At 35.4% G+C, this 11504-nt stretch overlaps 1 protein-coding gene across 1 annotated transcript in view; it reads right to left on the bottom strand.

The window, feature by feature from the left end:
- Positions 1-2987, bottom strand: part of gpbar1 (G protein-coupled bile acid receptor 1) — an 11457-nt gene extending 8470 nt beyond the window's left edge. Inside the window, exon 1 of the mRNA XM_016551892.1 lies at positions 2844-2987. Coding sequence (XP_016407378.1) covers positions 2844-2987 — 144 coding nt within the window. The remainder of the gene's footprint in view (positions 1-2843) is intronic.
- Between the last annotated feature and the right edge of the window lie 8517 nt (positions 2988-11504).

The following is an 11504-nucleotide window of genomic DNA, read 5'->3' as shown; positions in this document are numbered from 1 at the left end:
TCACAGCACACCTCGCTTTTCAGACCGATGAGCTTTGTAAAAATCGACGCGTTTCAGAAAGGCGGGGCATAGAGGAGAAACAATAATGTACAGTATGTGGAAAATAATGTTTTTTTTTTTTAAACCTTAAACCGCAAAAACACATTGCATTACACCAAATACACCAAATAATGTTATTTTTAGCATCATCATATGACCCCTTTAATTTAGAGCTCATTTAGAATATTCGTATTGTATTTAAAAAAAAAAAAAAATTTAAAGTGATTTATCTCTTCAGGACCATTGAAGTGATGAAGTTACAGCATCTAAAACATAAACTAAAATATATGCATTTTAACCTAAAATCCTCAATTTGAATGAATAAATAACAAATAAACAAATAAATAAATAATGTCTCTTAGTTTACAAAAAATGGTAGTTTATGAATGTCCATTTGTAAACTACCCTTCTATAAGCATTACTATATTGGTTGCATGTTTTTACTCTTTGACCAATAGAGGGCAGCCTTTGACCGTATTTAAATTTTAAGTGGTTTTCAGAAGACACTTACCGGTGATTCAACATGGTAACACAATATAATAAATATATGATATAAATATATAAAATATAAATAATGAGAGCTTCTCATATAAGCTAGCTGGGTTCATTTATTAAGTTTAAGAAATATTCAAGACTGTATTTTGTGATATTAATGAATGCATGTGCAATCCTGAGAATTTGTATTGCATTCTTGTAGTTATTACAACTCTCCCTGTAAAGCTTAGTTTTGTGAAAGCAAAACAATATACAATATTCTGAAAAGTGAAGCCTGAACGACAGCTTACACATCAAACTTTTGATTTTATCCAGCATTAATTAAAAGAAGAGGTGGCAGAAACAACATTGTCTCAGTCTGAATTGGATTGTGGCTTAAGCACATTCCCTCTGTCCTATTGAAAGGCCGTTTGTATATCCATAGAGCATGAGGCCCTCGCTATAACCGACCCCTTTGAAAGGGCTGCCAAATGTCGGCTTTGAATCAAATTCCTCACATCATTGCCGCCCATGGCTTTTGTGTTGGGATTAAAGGGATGATGGTTATTGCTGCAAAGCCCCTGGATTTTAAAATGTCAGCTTTCTTAACACCAAACACAATTGTGTCTTAATGTCCACTCGTAACTTGAGCTTGACCTTTGACTGGCCGATTCCTGAATCTGTTTTTCTCAGATACTGCCTAAAAGTGGCATTAAAACAGCTAGACGTACAGCAACAGAACAAAATAGTAAGTATATATATGATCCTGATGAAGCTTTTCCCACTAAATCACTCTCTCTCTCTTTGTCTATTCATATGTTTCTTATATAAGAACATTGACTGATGAGGAAACAATCTGGGATTTTCCCCAAGATATGAAGTATTTCCTCCTCCAGACATCTATTGTTAGTCTTTGAGACAAATTAAACTGAGATTGTGCAGTGTGTTTGTCCATAAACTCAGCAGTGCTCTGTAAATGCGTTATTGTAGCATGTCTTGCTTAGTTTGACTTGACTTCTCTCAGTCTGTTTTCCTATCTATCTGTCTATCTGTCTGTCTGTCTGTCTGTCTGTCTGTGATCATATTGTATGAAGTTGTGGTTTGGAAACTGCTTTAACTGATTAAAAATAAATTGGTTCTCTCGTTTTAACCCTATAAAGCCTAACATATTAAATAATAATCAGAAAAATCTGTTTGTTTTTTTGATTGTATTTATTTATTATTTGAGCAGTTGGAGTAGTTTATTGAAGCTTTGGGCAAATATTTTTTTAAAATCCTTTAAAGAAGTTTGCATATGTGTTTTATGTTCACTATCATATTTGATAAATCAGGCTTTTATGGCTCATGTACTACGATATAGTTAATATACACTCAGGGAAGAAAAAAAAACACAAAGGCCCAAACTGAGCTAAAATATACATTTTGGTGCAGATGTTGATATTTATATGGCCAAAAAGTGAGAAGAAATTCTGATTGTAATGTAATTTTAATGCTTGTAATGTAAATCAATGAGATCTTTATAACAGTATAACAGACTACTTGCATAAAATTATATAAATATCAGTTGTTATCTCCCAATAATATGTCTTAGTAAGATGATATTTAAATGCTTGGTTTTATGATCAGAGCTCTGTAATTTTTATTGAGGAGGTCAAAACATACTGTATAATGCAATGCAATATAATGATGATTTAGCGATGAACAAATAAACGTTCATCAAACGCCTGATTACAGTATTTGATATCACATTTAAACATGATTTTCCCCAAAAATTATGTATTGCTAAGTAAACCTAAGCTGCTTTAATCCAGTAAATGTTAATCTTGAAATATTAATAACAATATTAAAGATGTTCTTACATTTACGTTATAAACATCAGTAAAGATTTCACAGCAAAAAGACACGTGAACCACGAGCTGAAGCAGGATGTTTAATTATACTAAAAGGCCTTTTACTTGCTAAAAAAGTATAAACTAGTAGATCTTGTAGTAGATTGTGAACAACAGCAGTTTTCATCATGTCGATAACTTAGAGGCCTTAGAAATGTGCATATCAAATATGATACAGCAGGTTTTATAGGGTTAAGTACATTTGTAGTTTGTATAATGGGAAACTTGTTCTTTTTTAATAATTCATTTTCTTAATACATATGGCCAGAACAGAGGTCACTGATATTACATGAAACCAGTGGGGATAAAATATATGCGACTGCCGAGCTGTGGAATGAGTTGAGTGTAATTCAGTCATCAGTTACAGGATGTTCTGATTCCCGTCTGTATCAAATGGCTCCCTGGGAATGTTGGGCAGTCACAGACGTCCCCTCTCAGCACCTGCGGATTTAAGTGACCGAGGAAACCCAGACATGAAAGCAGCACTGGCCCGACCCCGGATCTCTCTTCCACAGAGGCCTTTTTGTGGTCCGTTGGCCCCCAGCAGTTCTGACGATGGGCATCGGCTGGGTATCTCAGAACCATTTCCCATTTTCCCTGTTCCCTCTCAGATTACAGCAAAGAACAAAGCGGCAAAGTGTAAGATGATGGAGACTGGATACAAGTCTGGGGATTATGTGTTTAAAAAAATATAATATTCATTCATCATGAAACTTGCTAATTAGCACATTATTAGGAAAGGCGATTTGCAAAGATTGGTTAAAAAAACCTTACACACACTTCTGTAGGTGAAGCCGGATCACGAATGATTCGCACGAACATAGATGCATTTATGTAGATCGGGGGTGCATTCCAACACACATTTCAGTTCAAACAACTTGTAAAAGTGCATGTAGCATTATATGACCCCTTTAAAGGAATAGTTCACCCAAAAATTAAAATTTGCTGAAAACATACTTAACCCCAGGGCATCCAAGATGTAGATTAGTTTGTTTCTTCGTTGGAACAGATTTGGAGAAATGTAGCATTACCTCACTTGCTCTCTAATGGATCCTCTGGAGTGAATGGGTGCTGTCAGAATGAGAGTCCAAAGAGCTGATAAAAACATCACAATAATACACACGACTCCAGTCCATCAATTATTGTCTTGTGAAGTGAAAAGCTGAGAGTTTGTTCGTCGCTTCTAGCCGTGAAACTTGCTAATTAGCACATTATTAGGAAAGGCGATTTGCAAAGATTGGTTAAAAAAACCTTACACACACTTCTGTAGGTGAAGCCGGATCACGAATGATTCGCACGAACATAGATGCATTTATGTAGATCGGGGGCGCATTCCATTCAAAAACAAACATAATCCACTGCATCTTCAACGGCTCAGATGTCGGGAGTAAACGACGACTGCTATGTTCATTATTACATCCAACAGAAGACCTCAATCGCTTAGGACTCATTCTTGTCTACAACTGCTCCAGCGGTGAAACACTGGCGGACTGATGACAGCTCACTCAAGCAGTCCATCAATTATTGTCTTGTGAAGTGAAAAGCTGAGAGTTTGTTCGTCGCTTCTAGCCAAAATACCAGTCCATTATCCATAATGTCGCTTCCTCCAGTGGAAAAGTCGATCCGTTGTTGTCCTCTCACATCAAAATCCACCCACATATTTGTTTAGAACTGTTTTCACTTGTAAATGGTGCTTGATCTGTGCATATTTCTCTCCTGATTCAGATGAGATGATTTTTTTCACTGGAGAAATTATGGATTTTTTTATTTTTAGGTGAACTATTCTTTTAAACTTGCAGAGGAATACTTTATTACTCAACATATGTGATACCATCTATAATATATAAGTCTTGTTACAATATTAGGCTGTCGTGCAGTATTGTTTTATTATTACAAGCACATTAATCTGAAGACATGGTTAAAAAGTCAGCAACAAACCAAGATTTTATTGTTCAAAAAAACATCTCCGACAGGATGCCATAAGAGTGACGTAACATAAAATGTCACACCAACATCATCTTAATGCTACCTAAGTTTGGCATAGAGGTACAGTGCTTGTAGCCGGTCTGCCCAAGGGATAGACTGCTTTCAAGCCCTATTGTTCTCCCAGGGCACATTATCGGATTATCCCGATTCCAAATGAAGGGGAAGAGTGAAGAGTATTGGAGCAGGGCATGATGGGACATTATGTCAATGTGCTGGAACACTTTGAGAGGAAAGAAGCCCAGGTCCATCCAGACAGATGCCCAAATGCATAACAGCCCCATTTCAATGTGATGTAGGATTCCAGAGAAAAGAAAATGAGGAGAGTGGGATGGAAAAAAATGCAAGCTCTGTCTGCTCAAGACCCCAACACAAAACAAAACATGACGAGGCCTGTTATTCTCCACTGTTGTGGTATTACCATCTCTCGGAAAAGAATGTACACAAAGATCAATGACAACAACTTAAATCCTGCCAGCCTAACCTTCCCAAAACATGTCAGGAGTAGAAATGAAAGGATTTTCCGAGCTTCATTTTCTCGCGTGGTGCAAAATAAACGGAATATTGCCTGCAGGACCAACATACTGGCTCCAAAGAGCCAACAATAACCAGGCAAAGGGCAAAGCTCATAGGTATTGTGGTCAGATAATGATTCCAGGGCCCTCTGAAATATGAGAACGTTACATAACCCGTTCTTTTAGAATATAATAGAATAATTACTATTGCAAATTAATATCTCGTATGACTAATCCTTCAGTGGTACATTGTATATCACCTTTCTATATTCTTCCATCAGTGTGCAATAGTCTACTTTGCCACCCAAGACGCCTTTTATCTTGAACATAAAAGGTTCTGGAAGGTGCAAAAGAGTGAAAGCATGAAACACACGGTACTGTACATTTTATGTGGTACACCTCCAACTAATTATTGATTGTGTTAGGACTTATAATGTTACAACTGCAGACTGTTTCTTAGCTATAAGACGACACAGAACAATAACACTGAAAAGCAGCCTATCTCCACTGCAGTCTTTTTAGGGTACAGACCAGAAGGTTATTTTTTTAAGCTGTGGAATGTGGAGTTTCATCTACAGCACACCTTTATTGCTTTGAAAACAGCCTAAACGGGTATGTTTCTATCTCTCACACACACACACACACACACACACACACACACACACACACACGCAAACACACAGCACTGGCCTATAAACACAGTATAGATACAGTCAGGAACATATCATAAAATGGGGGCGGGGTCTAGTGGGGAAAAACAAATACTGTAGTTACTATAGTTACCCATTCTATGAAGATAAGACAAAACACTGCAAAGTTATTGTGTTTTTTACAAGTCAAATAAAGGTAATATTGATAATAATAAAAACTATCATTTTATATTTTTATTTATACATTTATAGTGTAAATAATATAAAAAAATATATATATATTTACAGCAGAGGTCAAATAGTCAATAAAAGAATACTGTAGTAGATAAAAGAAATTCACTGACAAGATAAGAGAAGCACGTGGAAACATCTGCAGCAAATTCTACTTAAATAGTAAATAAGATGAAGTAAATGTCTGGATGACTTTCAGTCAAATAAAGGTAATATTGATAATAATAAAAACTATCATTTTATATTTTTATTTATACATTTATAGTGTAAATAATATTTAAAAAAATATATATATTTACAGCAGAGGTCAAATAGTCAATAAAAGAATACTGTAGTAGATAAAAGAAATTCACTGACAAGATAAGAGAAGCACGTGGAAACATCTGCAGCAAATTCTACTTAAATAGTAAATAAGATGAAGTAAATGTCTGGATGACTTTCTTATACCAGTTTTTATGTATTGTGTTTAGTGTTATATTATCTACATAGTTAAATTAGTTTAATTGCTGATGATGATGATCATATTAATATCAGAATCAGAAAGAGCTTTATTGCCGAGTGTGTTTACACACGCACAAGGAATTTGTCTTGGTGTCAGGAGCTTCTACTGATCCAGAATCAAGCCAATACACAAATCATTTTATAGCTTTACTGTTTGCGCACTGTTGGTTTCCATGACTTCTCACATTGGAAAGTGGGTTATATGAATATGGATGGCTTATGGCTTATCTTTAAGATCCCATGCAGAAGTGCTGAGTTTGAAAAGCTTGGTGATGTGTGAACCGATCCTCGAAATCAAACTCCACAGTAAATGATTAAAGGAAAGGTTTACCCCATAATTAACGATTAGTTTTCTTACCCCATTGGCAAATAGTTTTTTTCTTGTTTTGATCAAAAGTCAAATAAAATTTAGTGAGGTTTATGCTTAACCCTCAAGTTGTGTTCTGGTCACTTTGACTTGGATTATCTTTTTTCCTGAAAATGCTAGGAAATGTTGTCACATTGGACTAAAACTTACTGATTTTGCTCACACGGTATAACAACTTCCCCCTCAAGAAATTGTTAAAGGGGTCATATGATGCGATTTCAATTTTTCCTTTCTCTTTGGAGTGTTACAAGCTCTTGGTGCATAAAGAAGATCTGTAAAGCAGGGTCACATATAAGATTCTTTTTATTGACTTGTTTTCTTTCAATTAGCACAGGTTTTGTATTTCTTTTTTGGAACTAATTGGTCATAGGCCTCATTGATCTGAGCTTACGCACCTAAGTTTTTGAGTGAAAAAACATTATTTGTGGATAATCTTGGCAGTGTTCACTCAAAAACCGAGGTGCATAATCTCAGATCAACAAGACCAAAAAGACTGAATCCAAGATTTGTTGATAATATTGCATAATGAAAGATTTACAAGCAATTTTGCTGGTCATATTTGACAGGAAGCACCAGATTATGTAAAGGATTTTCAGCACAGCACAAGGGTTAAACCAAGAAAAAAAAAAATTAAAAAAAATTCTTTCATAATTAGTAATGATAAAGTATGGTTGGTGCAACAATGACAATGATAAAAAAACACTCTGAAACAGAAGATTGTCTAGGAATTTTCTGTCGGTCCGTTTTTATTTCTCTCAATTATGGCAATGTCATTCCTCTGAGTTAAGAAGCCTCAGCTGACCGTCTGAGCTCAACACTAATGGAATCAATGGTCAATGGAAAAAGGACAGAGACAAATTGGACTCCGTAATGGGCTGAAAGAGGTGCTTTGATCCTTGACCTTGGCTATTGTGGCTCTAATGTAGTTATCCTTCATTATGTGTTATCCCACCTCTACGCTAATATGGTACATTTCCTTAAAAATGCCTACAGCTGAAAAACAAAGCCCTAGTGTTCAGCCCGAGCTGCCTCAAAGCTAAAAGACAGCCACAAAACCCTAATTGTGATTTTTGCTTACTTTAACAGGTGAAAATTAATCTCGAAGCACGACATATTACATGTGTAAGACTTGTTTGTGATGTTTTTGTGTGGCTGGTTTGCTTCAGATGGATGGGTAAACTTTAGTCTTGAGAGGACATAGCACTAAACAGACTCATAAAGTTTGGGCTTTGCTCCAAAGATAACACCCTCTCCAAACGGTTATATACTAGCACTTCTATTTCAATCTACACAGACATTAAAACCCATCATGTGCTCACAGATATATTACACACTTGCCCATAACTAAAAGGCTTTCAATTTCAGTCATGGCTACACTTATGATTTCTACAGCAATATTGAGAAATGTCACATAACACATTTTATTCACAAAATGATGTTGATTTTCATTAACATGCAGAGCAAACAGTGTAGTCTGATTCACAAACAAATGATTCTTTTGAACAGATTCTGTTTGACGAATCATTTTAATGAAACCCTGGAGTCAATCTCAAACTCAAAGTGTTTGCATTGTGAATCAGTCTAATGACTCACTTAAACTGAATCCTTAAAATGAGCCTAGAACCAGTTCTCTGTTATTTCATGCCTTTAAAATAAAGCGTAATCTTTTTGTGATCTTTTTGATGTATCATTTCAATGAACCATTGGAATCAGTCTCAAACTCAGTGTTTACAGTGTGAATCTGTGTATTGACTCACTCACTAACTGAATCTTTAATATGTTGAACTCAAAATGAAACAAGAATGAGTTTTGTGTTATTTCATGCCGTCAAAATTAAGATTAAAGACAGCTTTGATCGTGTCTCATTTATCAAAACCATTAATATAGGTTTAGGAATCAAGAATGAAAAGAAGGAGACCAAACAAACAAACCTATAGCCGAACTAATTGGTCATAGGCCTCATTGATCTGAGCTTACGCACCTAAGTTTTTGAGTGAAAAAAAGCATTATTTGTGGATAATCTTGGCAGTGTTCACTCAAAAACTGAGGTGCATAATCTCAGATCAACAAGACCAAAAAGACTGAATCCAAGATTTGTTGATAATATTGCATAATGAAAGATTTACAAGCAATTTTGCTGGTCATATTTGACAGGAAGCACCAGATTATGTAAAGGATGTATTCAGCACAGCACAAGGGTTAAACCAAGAGGAAAATAAATAAAATTCTTTCATAATTAGTAATGATAAAGTATGGTTTATCAAATAATTCTTATGATGTTCAGTTCAATAACATACAGAGCAAACAGTGCAGTCCAATTCACAAAACAATTTGCTCTTATGATTCTTTTTGATGAATCGTTTTAACGAAACACAGGAATTGATCTCAAAGTGTTTACAGTGTGAATCAGTCTAATGACTCACTCACTAACGGAATCTTTAATATGTTTAACTCAACGAACAAGAACCTGTTTTGTATTATTTCATGCCTTCAAAATCAAGAGTTAAAAGAAATAATTTCAACAGCTCTGACACAATATAACCATTTTGTTCCCACAGTTTAAAAAGAAAACACCCATTTCAGATTAAAAAAACAAAACAAAACAAATGAGCTGCTGGACAGAATACATGCAAATTCTTGAGGAAGGAAGTCATTATTTAAACTATTCCTTATCAGTCCATGCAATTCAACCATTCAGCCGGAGCAAGTGAAGTCTTATACAACAGCACAAACTCAATCACTAAAGCTGCTAGGAATAAATCGAGTGTCCACTCACATCCATTTTATGGCCAAAAGCTTTTACATGGTCCACTTTGCTTGCTGAATCAGTGATGTATTGATTCAGGGATTTAAATCGTCCATTAAGTGCAATTAAAAAAGTGCTTTTTCTGCTGGTAAAGGCGAACCAGGAGCACACATTTTTAATCATGACACTGTTTATCTCTTTTTGACCACTTAAGCAGAGACCCAGCTGTCTGCTCTCCTATAAACAACAGAAAAGTCTTTCATTAAATCGGACAAGGCTGCGCTCTCCATTCTAAATCCATTGCGTGCTTTGAACGTTCTAGCCAAATATTGGTTATGATGTAATATTCACATTTGCTCAATATATTCATGTCTTCTCAAATACTAAACAGACTCTAATTAAACTCAGACACTGCTTACACTTAATGGTAAATCAAAACTCTTTATTTACTTTCTGAATGCACATTGCTGTCTTACTGTGAATGATACATCTGCGCACATTATAACAAAAAGAAGAAAAAAAAAAGTGAAATAACTTTCTTTTTCAGCTGTTGTCACTAATGTAATACTCATTTTTTTCTTTAGTAGTTCAGATTACATTATTAAAATAGATTGTGAACACAATTTTATGTTGACTTCAGGGTGCAGAATTCTGAGCTCTCTATCGACATCTCTGGTTGCAACATAACATTGCAGGTTACTTGCGGAGGAACAGAGAGTCTCATTTACTAATCGTGTGTACTGTACGCACAAATTTGCTTGTGAAAACTGCGTCCGAATGTTTTCACGAACAAATCGAGTCACCAGTATCTTTCACACTAAAATGTATTCTACATTTATCAAAAAATGTAGGAACAACTGAAACTACACATACGCAAAAATTAGTTAGAATTGTGTTGAGATTAAATTTTATACATAGATATTTCATCTTAAATATATTCCATCATATACAGTGTATGTGTTGACTAGGTACAGCTCTGTAATTTGGGTCTGTATAAAACCACCCAATTAGTGAATGAGACCCATTATTTTATTTTATTTATGTATAATTATGCAAAAGTCAATGAAATCCTGAATTTTTTTCGCCAAATCAAACCTGACAGCTCTGACTATAAATCATTACACTCTAAAAAATGCTGGGTTAAATATAACCCAGCGCTGGGTTAAAAAGGGACAAACCCAGCTGTTGGGTTGTTTTGACCCAACCGCTGGGTCAAAACAACCCAACCGCTGGGTCAAAACAACCCAATAGCTGGGTTTGTCCCTTTTTAACCCAGCGTTGGGTTATATTTAACCCAGCATTTTTTAGAGTGTATTGTACGCTTACTGTAGTGCCTTGAACTGACATTTTTATGTCATTCCTAACAGAAAATTAAACCAGAAATCCTATCTTTTATAAATAGCTGTCGACCATTTGTTCGAGGTATTCTGGCTGGCATCTCAGGGTGTGAAGGACATGCATAACCCCATCACAAATGGCACATTAAGTTGGAATGCACACTGAAAATTCCCAGCCAAGATATTCTAGCCTCTGAACCTTTAATTTTAGGGTAGTACATGAAAACAATGGAGGGATCAGTAACTACGTGTACTGATGTGTTGATGATCAACGTGTGTTGATTATATTGCTTTGATCTCACCGCTTACAACTCTATTGACAACTAGAAAAGGAAAGTCTATAAAAACAAGCTGTCATGTGGCCTTGATAAAGCCTAGATAGATAGATATATAGATAGATGGAAATTAACGTTTAATTTTACTTTTAAATGAATATTTAAATAAAACAAATCTTTGTAGGTTTTTTTTGCCTTTTCCTTCTTATTGTTATTATTAAACTTTTTTTATTTGCGTAAATGCGTAAGCTATGTCTGTAGTTTAAAATGTTACCAATGCTTAAAGTCACTTGAATCTATAGTTACATAGGTATATATACAGATAGTGTAAAACCCACATGACTTGAAAACCCCTCTTGTACCTGCGCAGTTGTTTGCGCAATGAAACGCTCCGCACATTACAAGAGTAGCGGCCTGTGTTTACATTGAACGCCAGTTGCGTTTCCTGAGGCTCCGGGAGTGTGCGCTCATAGCGCGCGGCATGAGAGAGCGACAGT

Source organism: Sinocyclocheilus rhinocerous, unplaced genomic scaffold (genome assembly GCF_001515625.1).
Source record: "Sinocyclocheilus rhinocerous isolate Xijiao unplaced genomic scaffold, SAMN03320098_v1.1 scaffold1482, whole genome shotgun sequence".
NCBI classification, from domain to species: domain Eukaryota; kingdom Metazoa; phylum Chordata; class Actinopteri; order Cypriniformes; family Cyprinidae; genus Sinocyclocheilus; species Sinocyclocheilus rhinocerous.
The sequence above is the reverse complement of the archived record's forward strand: the minus strand, read 5'-3'. Positions and strand labels throughout refer to the sequence as shown.